The sequence below is a fragment of the Emydura macquarii genome, unplaced genomic scaffold, assembly GCF_026122565.2.
Source record: "Emydura macquarii macquarii isolate MOO-44397 ecotype Brisbane River unplaced genomic scaffold, CSIRO-AGI_Emac_v2 contig_1644, whole genome shotgun sequence".
Taxonomy (NCBI): domain Eukaryota; kingdom Metazoa; phylum Chordata; order Testudines; family Chelidae; genus Emydura; species Emydura macquarii.
Window position 1 is genome coordinate 18,478,448 of NW_027131781.1, and position 22,483 is coordinate 18,500,930.

At 40.9% G+C, this 22,483-nt stretch overlaps 1 protein-coding gene across 5 annotated transcripts in view; it reads left to right on the forward strand.

The window, feature by feature from the left end:
- Positions 1 to 22,483, forward strand: part of CEP152 (centrosomal protein 152) — a 51,891-nt gene that overhangs the window by 5,376 nt on the left and 24,032 nt on the right. For 2 of the 5 annotated variants that reach the window (XM_067555797.1, XM_067555799.1), the window contains exons 3-13: positions 4,593 to 4,693; positions 4,964 to 5,030; positions 5,251 to 5,589; positions 6,914 to 7,082; positions 8,206 to 8,346; positions 10,120 to 10,259; positions 12,586 to 12,786; positions 14,014 to 14,161; positions 19,550 to 19,641; positions 20,565 to 20,764; positions 21,780 to 21,987. In XM_067555797.1, coding sequence (XP_067411898.1) covers positions 4,593 to 4,693; positions 4,964 to 5,030; positions 5,251 to 5,589; positions 6,914 to 7,082; positions 8,206 to 8,346; positions 10,120 to 10,259; positions 12,586 to 12,786; positions 14,014 to 14,161; positions 19,550 to 19,641; positions 20,565 to 20,764; positions 21,780 to 21,987 — 1,806 coding nt within the window. Of the gene's footprint in view, positions 1 to 4,592; positions 4,694 to 4,963; positions 5,031 to 5,250; positions 5,590 to 6,913; positions 7,083 to 8,205; positions 8,347 to 10,119; positions 10,260 to 12,585; positions 12,787 to 14,013; positions 14,162 to 19,549; positions 19,642 to 20,564; positions 20,765 to 21,779; positions 21,988 to 22,483 lie in introns of those variants that run through there. The other 3 variants (XM_067555798.1, XM_067555801.1, XM_067555800.1) reach the window with 2 other exon arrangements.

A 22,483-nucleotide genomic window follows, 5' to 3' on the forward strand; every position in this document is an offset into this window, starting at 1 on the left:
GCCATACTGGGTCAGACCAATGGTCCATCTAGCCCAGTATCCTGTCTTCTGACAGTGGCCAATGCCAGGTGCTTCAGAGGGAATGAATGGAACAGGTAATCATCAAGTGATCCATCCCGTCAGCCATTCCCAGCCTCTGGCAAACAGTAATCCCTGCCTATCATGGCTAATAGCCATCGATGGACCTATCCTCCATGAACTTATCTAGTTCTTTTTTGAACCCCGTTATAGTCTTAGCCTTCACAACATCCTCTGGCAAAGGAGTTCCATAGGTTGACTGTACATTGTGTGAAGAAATACTTCTTTTGTTTGTTTTAAACCTGCTGCCTATTCATTTTATTTGGTGATCCCTAGTTTTTGTGTTACGAGGAGTAAATAACACTTCCTTATTTACTTTGTCCACACCATTCACGATTTTATAGACCTCTATTATATTCCCCCTTCATCGTCTCTTTTCCAGGCTGACAATTCCCAGTCTTATGGATCTCTCCTTACATGGAAGCTTTTCCGTACCCCTAATCATTTTAGTTGCCATTTTCTGTACCTTTTCCAATTCCAATATATCTTTTTTTGAGATAGGGCGACCAGATCTTCACATAGTATTCAAGATGTGGGCGTACCATGGATTTATAAAGTGGCAATATGATATTTTCTATCTTATCATCTATCCTTAATGATTCCCAACATTCTGTTAGCTTTTTTGACTGCTGCTGCACATTGAGTGGTTGTTTTCAGAGAACTATTCACAATGACTCCAAGATTTCTTTCTTGAGTGGTGACAGCTAAGTTAGACCCCATCATTTTATCAGTATTGTTGGGATTATGTTTTCCAATTTGCATTTACTTTGCATTTATTAACATTGAATTTCATCTGCCATTTTGTTGCCCAGTCACCCAAACTTTTGAGATTTTGTAACTCTTCGCAGTCTGCTTTGGACTTAAAATAGCTAAGTAGTTTTGTATCATCTGCAAATTTTGCCACCACGCTTTTTACCCCTTCTTCCAGATCACTTATGAATATATTGAACAGTACTGGTCCCAGTACAGACCTTTGGGGACATCACTATTTATCTTTCTCCATTCTGAAAACTGACCATTTATTCCTATCCTTTGTTTCCTGTCTTTTAACTAGTTACTGATCCAGGAGAAGACCTTCCCTCTTATCCCATGACCGCTTACTTTGTTTAGGAGGCTTTGGTGAGGGACCTTGTTAGAGTCTTTCTGAAAATCTAAGTACACTATATCCATTGGATCACCTTTTTCCATATGCTTGTTGACCCCGCTCAAATAATTCTAATAGATTGGCAAGGCATGATTTCCCTTTACAAAAACTATGTTGACTCTTCCCAAATAAATTGTATTTATCTATGTGAGATAATTCTGTTCTTTACTATAGTTTCAACCAATTTGGCTGGGTACTGAAGTTAAGCATACTGGCCTATAATTGCAGGTATCGCCTCTGGAGCGTTTTTAAAAATTGGCGTCACGTTAGCTATCCTCCAGTCATCTGGTACAGAAGCTGATTTAAATGATAGGTTGCATACAGTTAGCAGCTCTGCAATTTCACATTTGAGTTCCTTCAGAACTCTTAGGTGGATGCCATGTGGTCCTGGTGACTTATTACTGTTTAATTTATCAATTTGTTGCCAAACCTTCTCCATTGATATCTCAATCTGAGACAGTTCCTCAGATTTGTCACCTAAAAAGAATAGCTCAGGTTTAGGAATCTCCCTGACATCCTTCTACTGTACTAACTCTTGATGGGTGCTCAGCATTCTTCTGCAGACTGTCAGTGTACTACATCATACACTCACTGCTCTTCAATTCCTTCTGCCAGATTTAAGTCACTGCCCCAAGGTGAGGCCAGTAAATTTGCTGATGTAGTAGTACTTCCCGGTTGTGATTAGGGAAAAGGAAAGTCTTGCTACTTTGAATGCTGCTGCTTTCCATTCCTGATCTCCTCAGGCTGGAAGCAATAAAGCTAGAGAAATCTCTGAAAGTCCAGCAAGGTTTTGAAGGGAAGGAGAAGTTTGTCCTTTCGGTCTGAATAGAGCAGAACACTGCAGAAGGCATCTTGTCTTTCTTCCTTTTCTTTGGTACTTTGCTGTAGGCTTCAGAGTTATTACTATAATTTTATATTGTATTGTCTCAGGTTGAAAGAGTAGAAGGTGCTTGATTTGTAGTATAATTAGTTGATAGAATTATTGAGTGTCTGGAAACAAACAAAGATTTAGGTGATGAGGTGGTGGTATCCTTTATAGGTTTAGAAAGATGTTTTCCCCTCACTTCTAGCTTGTGTGTGTGTGTGTGTGTGTGTGTGTGTGTGTGTGTGTGTTAGAGAGAGAGAGAGGTCTTAGGAAGTAGGTGAGTCTGTCAGTGTGTGTTTTGTTTTTTAAGCAGAGATTTATCATTTTGGGAAAGTTTGACCTGAAAGATTTTGTTGGTTTTTGGGGGTGGGGGTGGGGGGGGTTACATTAAATATTCTTTCTTTTCTCATGGTAGTAACTGCTACTCTGAGATAGTTTCTTCTTTTTGTACTTCATATATAGCAGCTGTTTCTGCTCTAATTAACAAGTATGTGTAGACTTTGTCTGCTAGTTTGGAGAAGAACAAAGTTCGGGTGCAGGCACTAGATGCAATAACTGATTATATGTAGTATCCTTTTGAGAAAAAGACAATGTACTGCCCAGATCTGCCAAGTGAGGGTCAATATATGGCTATGTACAGAAACCTTTCTGAAGGCTTGGAAGAACAGGTACATTCTATACAGGATTCCTTACTTCAAGTAAGTACAGAAGATTATTTTACTTTTATTTTTTAAAATTAATTTCTATGGGCAAAGGGAATGACTAAATATGGGAAAGATCAGAGTAGAATGCTTTGGGAAAGACAACGTGATAGTGAATTTTAAAAAGGTGTTTTGGCACCTTTCTCCCAATAACTTTAAGGTGATTTAGCTTGTTGAAGCTTTGCCTTTGGCATGTCATTTAGCTATCTCATGATTTATTTATTTATTTATTTATTTAAAAGACACTATTTAAAAGAGTGCAGTCTTTTTATACTATATTATTTCAATCATTACACTGACTGAAGCAGTATAAACACCTCCTTCCTCATGGGGGAGTTGTGAGGCTTAATTAATGTTTATTCAGTACTTTGAAAGTGCAAAACACAATATAAGTACTATTATTGTTCTGAATTTTTATCTGACAGTCATTCTTGGTTTGACTGCTGTATATTTACATATAGAATAAAGTATAACCTCCCCATACACTAATTTACACAGTAAACTTTCTAAATAAAGTAGCCTTGACTTGTGAATAGACAGCATATATGGCATACTGTATAGCTGGTAGGTGCAGCAGTCAGTCTGGGGAGCAATAACTGCCTTTGCCCCACGACTACAACTCTTGGGCACAAGTCAGAGATGCTCTTCTAAGCGAAATGTTGTAGGTTGCACAGCAATGACACCTCTTGAGTCTCAAAAGATGACTTGACCAGAAATAAGGCCAAATCTTTTGCCTAAAGTTCATCTTATGCACAATTTATACACCAGTATTTTTCCAGATATTTTGCATACCTATCCTGCCATTGTTCTAACAGCACTCTCCGTCCGGTTGAGTGAATAGTATATTAACCTTCAAGATTGCAGTTATTGCCATTAAAATTATTGGCTAATATTTTGAAGGACACTTTCTTGCTGTACTAGTCTCTTCCCTGGAAGACCTGTTGATGTATTCAGTCATCTAATTGATAGTTTCTCACCATCAATCAACTCACCTTTAATCCGTCTAGTGAATAGAGGTTCTGAGGCTGAGTATACTCTGGTAAATTACACGTAAGTGGGGAAGGTGACACATTTACATGTTACAATTTTGATTTCATTGTATAGTCTCGATGTACAGTAACTTAGAACATTAATCATCACCATTTCCATTCTTCTCCTTGACTGCTGCAAGGGCAACACAACTTTCTTTTTCTGGATTTGAGTTTGTTGGATTTTCTCCATTAGTGCCTGGCTGCCTTGCTCCCTGTTCTGCTTGAACATATAGGCAGATCTTTGATTACTGCAGCACTCTGGTTTTCTGTGTATACTATCATTGAGTGGAGCACTCTGTAATCACCACTCCACTCTATACGCTTCATAGCAGCAAGTGTTGGACTGCTAAACCCTCACCTATTATCAGCTAACTAATCATGCTGAGGTAGTAGCACCGAAGGAGTGCACCTTAGCATGGGTGGAAAAGTTTCAGCAAGTTAACCCTCCAAAAAGAGACTCTGTTATGTGACGTGCAGTCCAGTGACTGTTCAGCACAGGTCTCTTCTTACAGATATCTGCTAGAGAATTCACTAGGGTAGTAACTCCCCCAACAAATAGGCATCCTTAAGTTGCCATGGTAGCCCTTTTGTAACTGAGTGGTATCCTCTCAATGAAGGGAAAATTGGGTTTCATGTGAATGTGGTGTGCCTCTAAGATGTGTATGACATTTAACTTATGACGTTTAAGCGTATGTTTTCAAAAGAGCATGAGTAAATTGAGTCTATGTACTGTATTAATGTGTGCATAACATATATTATTTGTCTGATTTCAGTTGCAACAACTATTAACAGACCTTCCCCATGATATGCTGGATGATAGTGGAGACCAGCTCTCTAATTACTCTGATTGTAGCATACATGAGGATGCAGAACAGTAAGAAAGTTAAATTTTCTTGGTATTTATTTTGCATGCTTTTAAAAGTAGTGTGGTGAAGCTGAAGCTCCACCTATGGGCAGATGGTGTACAAACAACTAAAGAAAAATGGGAGTATACCACAACTTTAATCTGGTCTTAGGTTCCACAATAAATGGAGTAGATGTTAAATAGTTTAGTCTAGTTCTTTTTTTGAGAACATCTACATAACATGTTAAATATACCAGTAGGGTTACTAATGTTTAATATATTTTCTTTCTCTTTCTATAGAGCACATGAACCCTGGGAGCATGAGGTCAGGTGGAATGACCATCTGTTGATAACTAATCCCCAAAGTGTAAGTACCTGAGAAAATTGTTACCCAATAACAGGGTCTTCTCATTCAGAGTAGCTTGTTTTTGATCTAGTAATTTATAGGGTACATTATTAATTTACGTGGTGCTTTACAAAAAATAGTAATGCATGTTGCCTGTCCTGACAAGCTTGTTGTCTAAGAGGAAAAACATAAGACAACAGTTCAGGTAAGGAATAATATCAACTCTCTAATCTGTTCATAGGGCTATGAACAGGGACAGAATTTGTATCCGGAACAGTTCCTGTATGATCAAGGAAATAATCATGGTGAAACACATGCCAGTAATTGGACTGACCAGCACAATGCGGACAAAGAAAGATGCATGTACGAAATTAAAGAGGACTACCCTGGCAGACAAAGTGAAGATCCTGATGTATATCTCGGCAGAGATGGGTATAATGCACCAAGTCATTGCCAACAGGACAATGTATATAATTTCCCAGAAAATTTTAGACCATACACAAATGGCCATATGCAGGAATTTAATAACCAACAAAGCAAAGTAGTAAAGATTACAGATGCTCCAAAGGAACATCTGAAGGTATTTCAAATATTGATTTATTTCTTTGTTGTTTGGTTGCTGATGCTAGAGTAGTAATTTTAGCTGCTTTCATCTTAGAAGATATAGATTTAATGCAAAGTATTACACTTAGAGAGAAAAACAAATGCACAGACACAAAATGGGAAATAACTGGAGAATACTGCTGAAAAGGATCTGGGGGTTATAGTAGATCACAAATTAAGTATAAGCCAACAATGTGATGCAGTTGTGAAAAAGGCTAATATTATTCTGGCGTAATAACAGGATCTAAAACATGTTGTATCTAAAACATGGGAGGTAATTGTTGTGCTCTATTCTGCACTCATGAGGCCTCAGCTGGAGTACTGTGTCCAGTTCTGGGCACCATGCTTTGGGAAAGGTGTGGATATATTGGAGAGAGAGCAGAGGAGAACAACAAAAATAGAGGACCTGACCTATGAGGAAAGGTTTAAAAAAACTGGGCATGTTTAGTCTTGAGAAAAGACTGAGTTGGGGATGTGATCTATGCAGTGTAATTGTAGCTATGGTGGTCCCAGGATATTAAAGAGACAAGGTGGATTAGGTAATATCTTTTATTGGACCAACTTCTGTTGGTGAGAGAGAAGTCTTCAAATATGCTAAAGGCTGTTATAAAGAGGATGGTGATCAATTGTCCTCTATGTCCACTGAAGATAGGTCAAGACATATTGGGCTTAATTAGTAAGCAAGGGAGACTTAGGTTAAATATGGGGGAAAATTTTCTAACTATAAGAATAGTTAACCACCCTTGGTAACTTATTCTATTACTTATTGAATCCCCATCACTGGAGGTTTTTTAGAACAGAGTAGACAAATTTGTGTCCGGGATGGTCGAGGTTTATTTGGTCCTGCCTCAGTGCAAGGGTATGGACTTGGCTTCTCAAGGTCTGTTTCAGTCCTACATTTCTTTGATTCTGTCTCCAGTTGTTACAACATATGCTTCTGCAGTCAATTTATCATATAAAAGTAACTCAGAGTTAATTAGTTTCAAGCATAAAATGTATTTTTTAGTTTTATTTATTAAATAATTTAGCACAAACTGGTACTAGATGTGCTGTTTTCGTATTGACTGTAAACTTTGCCGGTGAGCCCCATTCAATGAAACATTAAAGCATGTGTGTAGTCTTTCTGATTTCAATGGGAGTACATACCTACTTAAGTGCTTTGCTGGATTGGAATCTAAATAATGAGCCTCTGCAACTCTTTTTAATATCAAACCTTGTAAATCCAAAACGGGAAATACTTTTTCTTTGCAAGATGAGGGTAGCTTTAATTCATTTGTCCTTATTTATCTGTTGTACAACAGCAATTTGGTGCATCTGAAGTTGCTAATGGCCAAAATGTGGAATCTTACAAAGTAACATATAAACCATATCAAAATGCCATTCAGCAAAAAGTCCCAATAACGCAAGAAGCAACAAGAAGAAATGAAGTGTTTGAAGAGATGCAACGGGAGTTTTTGGGTACTGATGAGAGTAAGTGTTATCTACTTCAAGCTTTGATGATTATCCTTGGGTGAAATTCAGGTCCCACTGAAGACTTCAGTGGGGCCAGGATTTTATCCTAGGCTTTGTAAAAACAAAAGGATAAAGGAAAAATAGAGCAATACCGTAGATCTATCTTAACCTCTACTCTAAATTTTTACTGAGGGATAGCCTGTTGAGGTGGTATTATCTTCTTCCTATTACAATGAAAATAAGAATTGACCATTTCTTTTGATCAGAATATTCAGTTTTAAATGCATCAAAATATTTACTATTGACCAGTGGGGATTTGCCTGAGTAAAGACTGAATTATTTTATTCTGCTGATGGCTCTTGTCCCATTGATTGCTATGGGAGCTAAGACTTGATCTGCACTTGAACCTTTGACATCATGCTTTGGGGTGAGAAAAATCCATACCCCCACGTACTGTAGCTATGCTGACCTAATCCCCCGGTAGACACAGTAGGTCAACAGAAGAATGCCTCAGTCTACCTAGCTACTGTTGCTCAGGGCGGTGGTGTTTATATAGTGACTGAAAAACCCTTTCCAGCATTGTAGTCTGTGTCTACACTATGGGGTTACAGCATCATAGCTACAATACTATAGCTATATGGCTGTATCACTCATAGTGTATACATGGCCTAATAGTACTCAGTGCTCAGCACCTGTTCGGAGTCACTCTGCTCCTTACAAGATTTGTCCCTTAGTGGTTTGCCTTCCTGTCCAATAAATGTTTATAATGTCAAATCTGTAGGTTTAGTGGAGAACTGTCAAAACTCTCTAGATGACTGGGAACTCTGAGTATTTACAGTACACTAGTGTTTACATGTGAGCTCTCTGTTCATTGGTGATAGTTGTGTGGAGTTTTAGCTAACGTTGTAATTCAGGCCTAAGGGGGTGTGACTGTGAGCTGGTGCAAGTTGTATAATTTTTATCTGTTTTTGAGTTCCATAGTGTACACCAACTATGGATTTGGCACTGTTCAGAAGATAAATGGTTCCTGGTTCAAAGATCTTATTATCTAATTCAGACTAGTTAATCATACTGTAAGAATGTCTCACACTCTTCAAAAGCTAGCTTGTTTGAAAGTTAGTTATATTTTAAACTTTGACAGATTCTGTGGACAATATGCAGATTCTTCAACTTCAAGTTCTTAATAAAGCAAGAGAGAGACAACTGGAAGAACTTAATGAAAAGATGGAAAAGAGTGCACAGCAGATTAGGTATCTGAATCATCAGCTTGCAATGGTCAAAGGTAAAACAAAAGTGTATATGGAGCTTTAATTTCTAGAATTTACTGAGGTCTAAGCTTTAAATGTGCTCATCAATTTCTGTTTAACACACTGCAACATACATTGATTGTACCTGCAAACTTGACTTGGGTTCAGAATCGGAACCTGATTTTCCCCTGCCCCATTTGCACCTTCGCACCTACCCCTTTTGTAGTCACTTACACAATGGGGGTGTAGAAACACTATCAGCAGTTCAAACAATTGAATTCTGTTTTGCTGGCATTTTAAACCCCCTCTGTACTCACTCTCTTAAAACAGGTACAACACAGCAGAGATTTAGCTCCCTTGTGTTTAGCTGAAGGCTTACACTGAAGCATTTTTCACTCTTCAGCTTATACTTTTTTTAAAGAATATAGGAACAGCCACATTTAGATCAGAGCAGTGATCTCTGACAGTGGCCAATATTGGATATTTCAGAGGAAAGTGCAAGAAACCTAATTAATGGATAACTATAAGAAAAAGAGAGAAATTCAGTAAACGTGTCAAATTCAATCTTGGTAAAATCCTGCTGTACTTTCTCATTTGTTTGACACACATTACCCACCATATCTAATCTTTATGATTATTAAATTCACTACACTACCCTAATCTGGATCCCAATTCTAAAATATTGGCTAGAGAATTCTTGATTTACTTACATAGCCCCTCTCATTTTAATAATGGTAGAAGAAAAAAAGGGGGGGGAATAGTCCTCTCCTCTTTCCTGATGAATTGCTGCTTTTGTAGTACCTTTACTTTCAGCTGAAGAGAGTAACCAAGTGCTTCCTCTAGATCTGTTAATACGCCCACTGTTTCCAGAGAGACCTGGTAACTTGGGTGCAGTGAGCAATGATTGCTGAACTACTTGTGCCTATTGTTACCATATTAAGGTCTTGATCCCAGAAAGCATTCTATTTACTTAACTTTAAGTGCTTTCCCAAACTGAGGCCTCATTTAATACCTCTCTGGGTTTTATTTTAACTTTTAACAACTATTTTATATTGATAGCCATATAGTGAAATTCTTTAAACTTCATGGTGATACCTAATGTGAGCATCCTGGAGAGAATGGGTGCAGTACTGCCCAAAGACTTCCATTAGGATCTGGAGCTGCACTGTGTTAGGCTCTGTAGAAGCATACAGGATGATGTGGTCCCTGCCCCAGAGAGTCCAAACAGTCTAAAAATAAAAAGTTAGACAAAGGATGAGAGACAGACACAACTTGGACAGTGTTCAGTGATGATGGGTACACACTTTGATGTCTTAACTTCTTTATGTGGGGGCAGGAGTGAGGTAAGGTGGGAGGGAAAGAAAGGAGAGGAGTTTGTGTGGGTAGGGAGGGGAAGGGGTGGCAATATAGTTGGGCAGAAAAAGCAAACAGCAGACAAAATAATGGCCAATCTGCTGACATTCCTTCCTGTTTCTAGACAAGTCCCTGTTCTTTCTCTTTTGGGAGGTCCTATTTTGTTTCCTCCATCCTGCCCCCTGCCACATTTGATGGTGCTGGTTGCTTGTGCAAGTGTTTTCTTATAATAGGCTGCTTTAGGCTGCAGTGGATCCTGGCTGGGCCTCTCCCTGCCCCTCTGCTGGCCTGGTTGTTGCTAGCAGCACTTTTGGGAGATCCTGCTATGCTTCCTCCAACCAATTGGGTGTTATGCTCCCAGACCCAGGTACCACATGGAAATCCCTCCAGAAAGATTTGTTGTTGAACTCCTCTCATAACTCCCATAATGCCTAAATATTTATTTCTCTTGTAAGATGAAAAGGATGGCTTGGCTCTCAGCCTACAGGAATCCCAAAAACTGTATCAAAATGGAAAAGAACGAGAGGTACATCTTGAAGGTCAAATTAAAGCACTTGAAAGCCAAATTCAAACGTTTACTGCCAACGAGGAGCAGGTATTGTAACTATTATCTTTAACTGGGAAATTTCTGTAGTTGTACTTATGATGCAAAAGTTAATCTTAAATTTAACAAAGGTTATTTTACTCTTATGGGCATGCCAGCCAGCCTTATTTAAGACTCTGAGTATATGACTAATGAGTTGGAACTTCTAGTGTAATATATCCTAGATTACAATGTCTAATTTATAATCCAGACCGTGAATTAGCTAAATGTCCCCACTTTTTAAATCTTGTGGACTCTTGACACAAAGGACTTAGTAAGAGAGGTAAATATGACCTCGCCATTTTACATAGTTATTTATTCCATAGTTTTGTAATTGCAATCTTGAAGTATAAAATCCATAGTTTCTCAAATGTCTTGATTCTTCTAGTGATGTATCTTTTACTTTGAATATCAAAAGTCTTACTATCTGTTAACCTTGCCTTAAAAAAAGATGCAGTGGCTAAAATGGAGTGTTATTCTTTCACAGCTGCATGTTCAAGATGAAGCTTCTGTAATGACAAAGAATATTGTTTAACATCTTGTTTTCGAATCACCAATATCATTGGTCTTTAAAATAGTCACATTAGCTGAGAGGGGAGTCAGACCTTAATGAAAAAACTATTTTGACTTATCAGAACCTTTTAGAAAGATGTCAATAGCATCTCTTATATGGATTAATTTGAGCACTTAGTTAGTTTTTGTGTTTTTTCCTGTCTGGCATACTTCTCTGGATGCTTTATAAGGCCTTCTCTGTTGCTACTCTGATTCCATGACTCAAAACAGGCTATTTTTCTTTCCGAAAGTTAAATATATTGGAAATTCTGAATTTTGTACTGCCTGTGATGCACTTGGACACCATTAACCAGATTTATAATGGTCTTTAAATGCCTTCCAGCTATTGAGGAGGGAGGGACATAATTTGGGTCATAAAGGAAATCTCATTTGATTTTCTGTTTTAAAAAAAACCAAACGTGTGTGTGGCGTATGATGTCACTATCTGATAGAACACATGCAGAACCTGAGGATTTTGCAACTCCTCAAGGTCAAAAGTGACTAAAGAATGGTTTTAGGAAGCATATCAACTTTCTTACATACCATATGATGCTGGTCTCCTTTCCCCCCCATTATTTCATGTCATCCAATCCAGGAGCAAGAGTGTAACAATCTACTCAGAGACCACAGAAATTTATTTTAGTCCCATTTTGATGGATGGGGGGTAGAAGCAACTTTATTAGAATGCAGCCCCAGCTTTCTAAAAAGACAGGACTTTTCCCTGATGCTCCTATCTCTTAAGGCCATGAACTGTTCAGATACTTCTAGATCGAAGAACTCATTGACAAATCATTTGAAATCTTGAAGTTTACCTCCAATCTATTCCTATGTGGTGGAGGGATTTGCTTAAACATAAGTGGTCAAATCTTACACAAGGCAAAACTGTGATTGGCTAAATGAATGTGGACCTAATTCCTCACTGTACCATTGCAGAACCTGGCTAAGGAACAGAGGGGGGTGGCTTGCACCCCAACTCCCCCCTAATACTCAGGTCACAGGGGCCATTTGATCCTACAATATGGTTAGGACAGCCTTCGGGGTATCCTATCTTCCCACAGCCTTGTGGGCCACATATGCAGCTTTTATGTGTTTATGTGGGCAGCATTCATCCAATATTGATACTACCTGTATGGCCCTGAGGATGTCATATAGGCTGTAACTGTGTGCTGATTGGGCTACAAGCGGATCACAGATTGAAAACCACTGCATTAAACTTTTTATCAAAAAAGATACGTAAGCATAAAGTCCAAACAATATTTAAGAACAGAGCCAGAGTACCCCAACTGCATCAGAACACACCCAAGGAGACACATGCTCCAACCTGCTGCTGGTTCCTGCTAGCTCATCCTGTTAAAAATGGATCCTACAATATTGCATTTTTAGTAACATACACACACTTCTGGTTGGAAATGGAGTTGTGAAGAGCTCTTTATAATTTAGCCTCACGTGTTTACACACACATGATTTCCAATGGGGCTGATCTCTTCTTAGAAGAGGATGAAGTCCGAACTGACTTAGGAGAACTGTATTTGCTTTGACTTGTGTCGTAATATAATCAGTGACTTTTTTTTTTTAAACTTCTTGTGATTATGCTGTGAGATGCGTGTGCACTGTTTTGGGAAAGTTACGCAGGAGGTCAGAGCAGATTAGCATAGTGGTCCATTCTGGCTCTGGAATCTATGAAAATGCATTTTTAACTGTGCCGTCGTTTCTGTTGAAGCTTTTGTTTGTACACAGCTTTTTTCCCTGAAATACTGAAGTACTTGTATATCGTGCGTTTTTGCAGCTATTCAAACAATCCAAAGTGGCAGAGTTAACCATGGAAAGCATGCAGCAGCAGCTGTTAGAGCTTCGGCGTTCTGACTCTCTTCAGCGAGCCAGAGAACAGCATGAGACCATAGTTGCATCACTCAAGCAGAAGTATGAAGAGCAAGTGTTCTCATTAGAACAGAAACTTGATGCTACAAACTCTGCACTGCAGGAGCAGGTTAGGATGAAATTTAGAACACTAAATATTTACCTAAATCATAGAAAACAGTAGAGCTGCACTCTGTTCCCCATCCATTCCTTTCTGAAACCAGACTTCTTCCAAATGACCTTTCAGTCTCAATCCTCCTTTCTAGAAGATGGTAACAGAACAGAGAGCAGCACACACAAAAGTCACATTTTGAAACTAACATAATATGTGATATGTTTATAAACATTGCCATGCAAGTCTGCAAATCCAGTTGGGTGTGATTTTAGTTACTTAACAAAAAAATACCCAACACTTCTACATGGAAGGTTTTTAACTATTATTGCTACAAATAACATCTAAGACTTCTCTAATTTCTTTCAGTTATAGCATGTAGTAGAGTCACACCTTAGTCTGCTATTTGCATGTTACACTTTTAAGGAATTGGCTCTTATAGTTGATGTGTAATTTTTATACTGATGTGTGCTCTGAGCACTCCCTAGGAAATCAGTAACTCTCAGTTTTCCTTGCTTAACCTTTTTAATTTTTTTCCCATTTACAAAATTATAAAAATAATACTGAAAAACGTATTTTGTTTGGGGTGTTTTGATGATTAACTGGTAAATGCTTGTGAAAAGGAAGGCAATATATTAGTTCCATCATTCTTTCCTCCACTAAGCATTCTGCTACCAAGGCCTTGTCTTCACTGCAAAATAAAAAGTTATCTTTTTACATCAAGATAGATATTTCAATGTAAAAATTTCAGCAGAAACAAGATGCTGTAGTTTTTACCTTGATGTAGCTAGTTGAGGTCAACCCTTTGATCCCTGCCTGGGGCTTTCATTGATGTAGCTAGTTGAAGTAAAAACTACTTGTCTTAACGTTTATGTCAAAATAGGTATCATGATGTTAAAACCAAACTTTTTTTTTTTTTTTTTTTTTTTTTTTTTTTTTTTGCAGTGAAGACAGTGCTTAGGTTATGTGAGAGAGAATTATCAGTTGGGGCTGAGGTTTCACGCTTACGTAATTGAATGGAATGATACTTTTCTAAAATATTCTGGCAGACTTTGATCCAAACGTTTTTAAGATGCGTACTTTCTCTAGTATGTTTATGAACTAAAGAAAACCTCTATCTGTATTGTCTCAATATCTCTGATGTATGCTTAATTTTATTTGTATTTTTAAATTTTACTGGATAACTGTTTAGACTACTGCCTGTGAGAGTAACGGATTTGTAACTTGAAAAATCTCTCTCATTAGAAGGAGCTTTGTTGTAATCTACGGGAAAATGTGAAGCAACTTGAAAGAATGCTAGAAGAAATCAAACTAGAAAAAACAGAAATAATCAACCGGCTGACGAGGAGCCTAGAAGAAAGCCAGAAGCAGTGTGCAAACTTACTGCAAACAGGTTAGTCTTGTCCGTGCACTTTATCTGTTATAGCAGAAACAACTTCCACTAAGAATTGAATTGCATAACAGGTGCAGTGTGACTAATAAATGTGTATTTAGGTTTTTTTTGGCAGGAAATGAATTAATCAGATTTAATTGAAATTAACTAAATTATTTTAGATTTGAAGTAAAATGTTAGGACAAACAACTAATGTGCGATTCATAACATGAATGTGTGAAACATGCCTCTATTACTCCACAGTTGACTGTAGATAAACCACTAGCTTTAGCAATAGGGTTGTGTCCAATTTCTTAAAAACTATGCCTCGGGGCACTGGATGGTTTAGGAGGTTGGTGATAGAATAGTGTTGTCACTTACTAAACCACAAGCTCAATTATGGCCCAGATAAATAGTGACTCAAAGCCATTAGTATTTAACTGGTGGCTGGTCGTTTCAGACCTTGTCTACACACACACTTGCAGTGGTTTAGCTAGATGTTTTCAAACCAATTTCATTAAACCACTGTAAGTTTGTGTGCTGGTTTTGGTTTGACTGGCTTGTTTTTGGGTTTATGAATACTGTTTATATTAAAAATGCAGGCATGAAGCTAAGCCTCTCTTAAATCAAAATAAGAGTGCCTGCTCATAGACTTGCGCTGGTCTAACTAAACTAATTAAGCAAACACAACATAAATCCCAAAACAATGCCAGTTTGTTTAAACATCCTTAGTTCAGTTCTTACTGGACAGGTGTCAACAGATCCCTGTTGTAGTTCACCAAAAAGAGTACCATTTAATGCTATCTCCATAGAAGAGTTAAGGATTTGAAACTAAAGGAAAAACAAGGGTCTCTGCCTTGAACTGAAAAGTTGGTTTAAGAGCCACATTAAGGAGCATTAGCCATACATTGTAAGGAAGCTTGCACTATTGCTTCCATGCTTGTAAGTGATTTGTAGATAGTCTTGAAGCCCTCCAGTTATTGACAAGCATGTCCCATGATTAATTCATTTAATTGTTTGTTTTTTTTTCCAAGTAAAATAATATACTAGATCAGGGATAGTCAATAGGTGGCCCACTTTTGTTAATTCTCTATAATAAAGCAAATAAGTAATTATGAATGTAACGGTCAGTATTAAGGGGAATGTAGTCTGCCAACCAAAGACTGAATATTTCAGACAGCAAAAATTACTGTGGAATACTCTTAAAAGTAATATTAAATTGGCAACTTCATAAAATTAGTCTTTATTTTTCAAATTCTTTTCCAAGACACCTTGTTCCTGCTATTTTCCTGCATAGTCGCACAATTTCCTTTTTGCTCTTGGTTAGTTACCTAAAAAAGCAAACATTTGACACGTCTTATTGCGCATGATTTTAATTTTAAAACAACTGGTTCTTCTTCGAGTGATTGCTCATGTCTATTCCATTATTGGTGAGTGCACGCCACCGTGCATGGTTCCTAGAACTTCTTTCCCCTTAGTAGATCCTGTAGAGCCGGCTCTGGTGCCCCCTGGAGTTCCGCACGCATACCACGGGTTATGAGGCACTGCTGGCCTGCGCCTCCTCAGTTCCTTCTTTCGGCCCGTGAGGGTTGCTGGGACTAGCCTTGCTCTCTGCAAGTACCATTCCCCATTGTTTGAACTCTTTGTTATTCAAAGTACTTTAGTTAGTTTTAAGTAGTTGTTAAGTAGTGTTAAGTGTAGTTAGATAACAAAACTTAACACTACTTAACAACTTAGAGTGGCCGGGCCATGCCCTGGTCACCCGGATTTAAGCTGTGCGCCTCCTGTGAGAAGGCCTTCCCGCTTAGTGACCCCCACAATCGGTGCCTTAAGTGCCTGGGGGAAGAGCACAGGAAAGATAAATGTAAGATCTGCAAGGCTGTTAAACCGCGGATTCAGAAGGACCGAGAGATCCGGTTAAAAGCTCTGCTCATGGAGGCAGTGCTCCGCCCAGCGTCTGAGCTGTCCCGCTCCACGGCACCGAGCGTCACCTCGGTGCGAAGTGCACTGCTGGCACTGGCCTCGACTCAGCACCAAGCAACATCCCTGGTGCCAAAAAAGAAGAGACAGCGCGTGGAACGCAGACACTCCCCTGTGCCGTCAGTACGGGTAGGGTTGAGTGCGGAGATGCACCGGTCACGGCCTATCGAGCATTCTCCGGTGCCTGCATCGCCGAGCAGGGAGCCTCCCCCAACTCCTGGAAGTGGGAGAGTGCCCCTGCCAACGCTGTCGACACTGAAGGCTTTTCAGGTGGCAAGAACCTTGTTGGCCTTGCCCACACCACCTCTGCCTACCCCACCCCCCGGCCGAGAGAGAAGGGGCCGGTGTCCCAGGTCAAACCTGCGTTGGGTCCCCCCGAAGGGCAGTGGAGATCCCCAGTACGGGGAGGAAGATCTCCTGCCAGACGGCCACCGAGGGTAGAGCAAGGACGCTCCCCCAGCAGTTGCTCCAGGTTGGCGTTGTCGAGCCGGCCTGCTTTGACTCGGAATGCGGAGTCTCCCTCTCGGTGCCAGAGGTGGTGCAGGCCAAGAGGAGGCATTGGTCGAGGTCCGCCAGGCGATGCTCAGACAGCTCCTGCTCCACATTCCCGGCACTGAGGAGTTTGCCCGACCGAAGCCGCGTGGAACCCAGTCGCCATACGAAGACCCTGCATTGCGCACTCCTTAACACGGAACCCAGTCGCCGGAGTCAGGCTCGGCACTGCAGAGTTCGGAGCAGCGCTGGTCTTGGTCACCAAAGGGTAAGCAGTACCATAAGTCCTCGGTGCTGAGACGACGCTCCCGTACCTCAAGCTCCTTAGAGCGCACCTCTACTTGCCGGCACCGTTCAAGGCGATGGAGGCGGTCTTCGTCGTCCTCCAGCTTGGAGGCATCGAGAGGACGATCCCTGGCACCAGACGGTGCCCAGGACCGAGGCCATACACGGCACCGCAGGTCTAGTGGCTCGGGGTCCCACGGGGGACAGTTGTGGGGGCGTTGGCTGCCCTGACAAGGCGCCACAGCTGGCGGCGCAGTCAGCCCCAGCTTGGCCCCAGGGTCAATGGCCGCAGCAATGGCCTTATTGGGTCCCATGGGCCATCCAAATGGGACAGAGGCCACAATCCATCTTCTCAGCGGGGGTTCAGTACATGCGTCTGGCTCAGGAGAAGGCCCATAGACACCGCTACTCGGACAAGGAGTTGGACCCCATGGAGGGACCCTCTACGGGTGCATCCCTTAGTCAGGTGAGGGAACACCCACAGGACATGCCTCGGCAGTCCTCTTCACCGGACGAGGCAGTTTCACGGGACCATATGGCGCCACTGGGGGATTTCAGGGCGCACCAGGAGCTGCTCAAGAGGTTGGCCTCTAAATTGGGGCTGTAGGTGAAGGAGTTAGAGGAGGCCGATGATACCCTCTTCAATGTGCTGGCGGCAGCTGCCCCACCAAGGGTAGCCTTACCAGTCCACGATAGGGTCCTCAGAATTGTAAAGGCCCTGTGGCAAACCCCTTCCGCAGTCGCCCCTACGTCAAAGGTGGCTGAGAAAAAGTATTATGTCCTGGCTGAAGGCTTCGAGTATTTGTTTACTCACCCGGCCCCGGGAACCCTGGTGATAGACGCAGCCAACCAGAGGGACAGGCAAGGTCAGCCAGGTTCCACTCCCAAGAACAAAGACAGCAAGAAGCTGGATTTGTTTGGGAAAAAAATGTATTCAACGGCAGCCCTGCAGTTCAGAATTGCCAATCATCAGGCCCTCCTAGGTAGATATCATTTTAATTTGAGGGACTCCCTCAGGCGGTTTGCTGAAGCCCTGCCCCAGGACCAGGCCGCAGACTTCACCACTATCCTGGATGAAGGAATCCAGGGTCGCCTGTTAAGGCAATAGGCTAGACAGACTGCCCCAGACTCCGTCTAAGTGGTAAACCATTTCCGCTTAGCCCAATACACAACCGTGTAGAAGGTTTCCTGCTGCGAAGCAGGAGTTGTTGGGCCTGCACCGAGCAGGCTCTCTCTCCCTCCATCAGCCATAAGGCCTCCAGGCTGTGGCAGGGGGTCCAGATCCAGGTGCAACAGTTCATGAGGAACGCGTTGGAAATTGACCCAGTCACGCGACCCTGGAGTGAACAGAGCCTCGGACACCTAGCGCTCCAGGCCAACACGAATAGGTCCAGCTGGAGAACTCCCCCTTCTGGAAGATCCTCACCATCACCTCCGGGTGCAACTGCCTGTCATGGCGGGGTAGGAACGACTTGCTGAGGCAATCCAGCTCTTCGTTCCTCACTCCCAGGAGTCCCTGCAGAGGGCCGCACTCCTCCCTGCCCATCTATGTAAACCATGGCTGCGGTGTTGTCCGTCAGCACCTGCACCACTCTGGCTGTCGGGAACTGGAGGGACACCTTATACGCTAGGCGAATGGCCCTCAGCTCCTTCACGTTGCTGTGCAGCAGCTTCTCCTTCCCCAACCAGTGCCCCTGATTGCCTGAGTTGATGCTGATGCGGGCTTCCCATCCTACACCGGGAGTGTCAGAAATTAGGGTGACCGACAGGACCAGTTCCTCGAATGGAACACCTTTCATCATTGCCCGGGGAATCCGCCACCAGTCTAGGGAGGGTAGGATGGGTGGGGAACTGTGACCACCCGGTCCAATGGGTGTCTGCTCGGCACATTAGTGGGAGCCAGCCACTGTGAGACGGAGAAACGCCTGTGACTGGGGAGGATAGACACTTGAAGTGAGCTGCTTAACTGTTGTCCGACCTCCCTGGGGCCCCTGTTGGGGGGCTGAGGATGAGCTGGGGGGTTGATTTCTACTTCTGAATCCCCTATTCCTGTCCCTATTTCTATAGGGTTGAAAGGGCCTAGATGGAGGCCTTGGCTGCTGCTGTACCTGGGGCCAGAACTGCCACCTGGCGTGTACAGGCCCAGGGAGCAAAGCGTGACTCTGGAGTCCTTCAGACCATGCAGCTTTGCATCAGTCTGATCAGAGAATAGAGCCAACCCATCAAAGGGGAGGTCCTTAATCGATTGCTGCACCTCCTGGGACAGGCCCGAGGATTGCAGCCACGAGCACCTCCTCATGGCAATGGCGGAGGCTATAGATCTACCCGCCGAATCAGCAGCATCTCTGGACGTCTAGAGCACTGTCCTAGTTTTAACCTAGTTTAAAAAAAAAAAAAAAAAGTGAAGAAATAAAGCCATCACAGTTCCTGAGCCTTGAACAAGCTGCTGTTTAAATCTGAATTGTAATAACTTTCTTTTCCAAGTAGTCAAAAAACAAATTCTTCCATCTTTATAACTTGTATTTTAAAACAGCAGAGTTCAGGAGCCTAGTAAATGGAGTGAAGGACTACTGCCATAGTCAGTATAAGTACTTTTAACAGTGAATTTTCAGTAGTAATCTTCCTTACTGTAAGGGTTCTCTTTCTCTATAGGCTCAATACAGGAGACAAATCAGCTACGATTTCAACTGCAGCAAGCCCAGTCTGCACAGCTGATAAGCAACAACATGAACAAGAGTTTGCAGGTTAATTTATTTTATTAAAAAATATTTTGACTTAAAAAAGGGGAAGGCATAAGAGTAAGAATCTGCTAGGCTGGAACATTTTATGGATATGTCATTGAAGTTGAATGTATCAGTTGGTGCTTCATTACTGAAAGGAGACTGGCTGTCCAGAGTCACAGTGTCTATTCCATGCCAGGACTTGCTCATTAAAACATAGGAATGCATGTGTCTCAGCGGGGCAAATTTTACATAGTGTGTTTAACTAGTGTGCTGGTGGGAGAAGAATGGAAAGTATTTATAATAGGGACTGTAGGAAATATAATATGGTTCTGAAGCTTATCTTCATGAGCAAGTATTACCCCCACGAGTGAGTGGGGAGAATTCCTCTACCAATTATATCTGGAAGTCCACATTCTTAGTGTAGTTCAGATACTTGACTTGTACAGTCCTGCCATCTTTGATGCTATGAATCGTCTCGCTGCTACTGCAGCTAAACTGCACTCCCTCTATACAGCGAGATTCTCCTCATAACAACTGGGAGAAGTAAAGGAAGAGGTAAAGACAAAAGAGTATGAAACTGTCCTTTATCTGAATGCTAGCTGTGATACTAAGAACTCTGTAATATACTGGACATAGGGTGAGAGTATAAGAAATATTCCATATTTGGTTTTTAATGTAATTTATGGTATAATTTAGAGGCTATCACACAAGTGATTGAGTAATAGCTGGTACTAACAAAACAAACCATATGTTTCTAGAATTAAAGCAATGCTTGGTTCAAATGTGTACGGCCACTAAATAGAGAAATTAATAACTTCAGACATTTGTTTTACTTTTAGTGACTTATCTGGAGAAATTCTTGTTGGGCCTAGAAGGCTTGGTTTCCTGGTCTGCTTTGACTTAGTTTATCAGCTATCTATAATACTACATTTTTGCATTTTTAGGAAGAGCTAACAGAACTAAAGGAAGAAATTGCTTTGTATGAATCTGCTGCCAAACTTGGCGTGTTTCTGAATGACCCGAGTGGAGAACTTCATGTGGATTTGACAGATTCCTGTGTGGATTTGGGTATTAAAAAAGTCAACTGGAAAAAATCAAGATTTCACAGGTGTATTGCGTCAATATCATTCTGTGGGGGGAAAAGGTATTAAAACAGGTTATAGAAATGATGCATCAGATCAGCCTAGCAGTAGAAGATGCAGTCCGTACAAATTATTATATGTAATTTTTTATTTGAAACAGTACATGTATCACCAGTTGGCCTGGTACACACAAAGGATGTTTTCCTTTCTTTGAAGCATCAGGTTTTGGCTGCTGAAAGCAGATTTGAATCAATGGACTGACCTGATATGGCAAATCATATTCCTAACTACTGCACTGCTTAGTACATTTTCAGTTCATTATTTAGGGATTTAGTTACTGTACCCGTTTATAGAGTAATAGAAGGGGATTTGCGAGACCTGTATTCAACATGTTGAAATTTTATCCCTTCTGCTCAAACTGAACAGTTTGAACCATGCTTCCCTGCAGATCTTTCTTTCTGATATTTGCCTACAGAAGTAGTCTGCAGACTGTGTAGTATGAATATTGGGAGTACAGGGAAATATTTTGATGATAAATCTGTACACTGAGCTTAGTGTATTATTGCAGATAAAACAACCATTCCTTAGCTGTTGAAACTCTTGTTCTTCATGAGAACCCTATAGAAATCTGTACAAATGTACTTGGATGCTCAAAATGGCACTGCTTATTCAGTGGTTTAAAACAATATTTTAAACCAACTAATCACTAGTTAAAGTTCAAAATAGCACAATTTGTGCAGGGGTGAAGCAGTTTTAGGAAATGAACTTCTTAATCCTGGAAACTCAGCTAATTGTTTTCTAATCAGTTGCATAGACTAGTTGCTATAAGACATTTAATGCATTATCATTATAAATATATACTTTAAATCCTTTCCATGTAACGTAATAACAAAGCAAACACAGTTTCTAGCATTGCTTGAGGCATTCACTCGTAGTAATCTGGGTTCTTACACTTTTTAACGGTTTTATTTTTGGTAGATTTAGTAAAGTAAAGGAAAGTTGATGCTTGTTCTATTCTAAGCTTTTGCATGTCTACAGGTTTTAACAAAATCAGACTGGCTATATTTTCTCTAACAGTACTGTACAGAATAGAGATTTGGATAAAGAACTTTCTAAAGATGAGATCATCCTAGAGTTGAAAGCTGAAATGGAACGTTTATTGGGCAGTAACAAAATGAAAAGAAATCAGATTTCTCAGTTACAAAATGATCTTAAAGACTGTCAGAAGACAACAGAGGAACTCAAGCAGCTGTTGAAAGCAGACAAAACTGCAAAGGAGTATGAGGTTTGTTTATTTAAAAATACCACTGAAGATTTTAATCTTAATAGAACTAAGCAAAAACTATAAGTGATTCTCATTTTTCTCTTGATAACAGCAGTTACAAGTAATTTCTCTGAAATACATTCACAAGTAAATGAAGCTGTTCTTAACTCTAAGGAAGGTATTACTGTTATGCAGAGATAGAATAAGTAGCATCAGAAAAATGGAAATAACTGGCAGGTATCTTAAAACTATCACCAGAACATTGATAGTTTGTGCTGCCTTCCAGCTGAGTTTCTGGTATGAGGACTTGCTTACAATTGGTTGCAAGCTTTATTAATTGACTACTTTAAACTTCTCTTCAGAGTTGTTTTTTTTGGGGGAAAGCAAATCACGGCCCTTAGCTGAAAACTGCAAACTCTGCAAGGAAGGATATAAAGGGTTCGTGCTCGCCCCTTACTGCTTCGGGCTTCTTCTCCCACAAACCACACGCCCATGCAGCTTTGTGCTCCCACTAGTG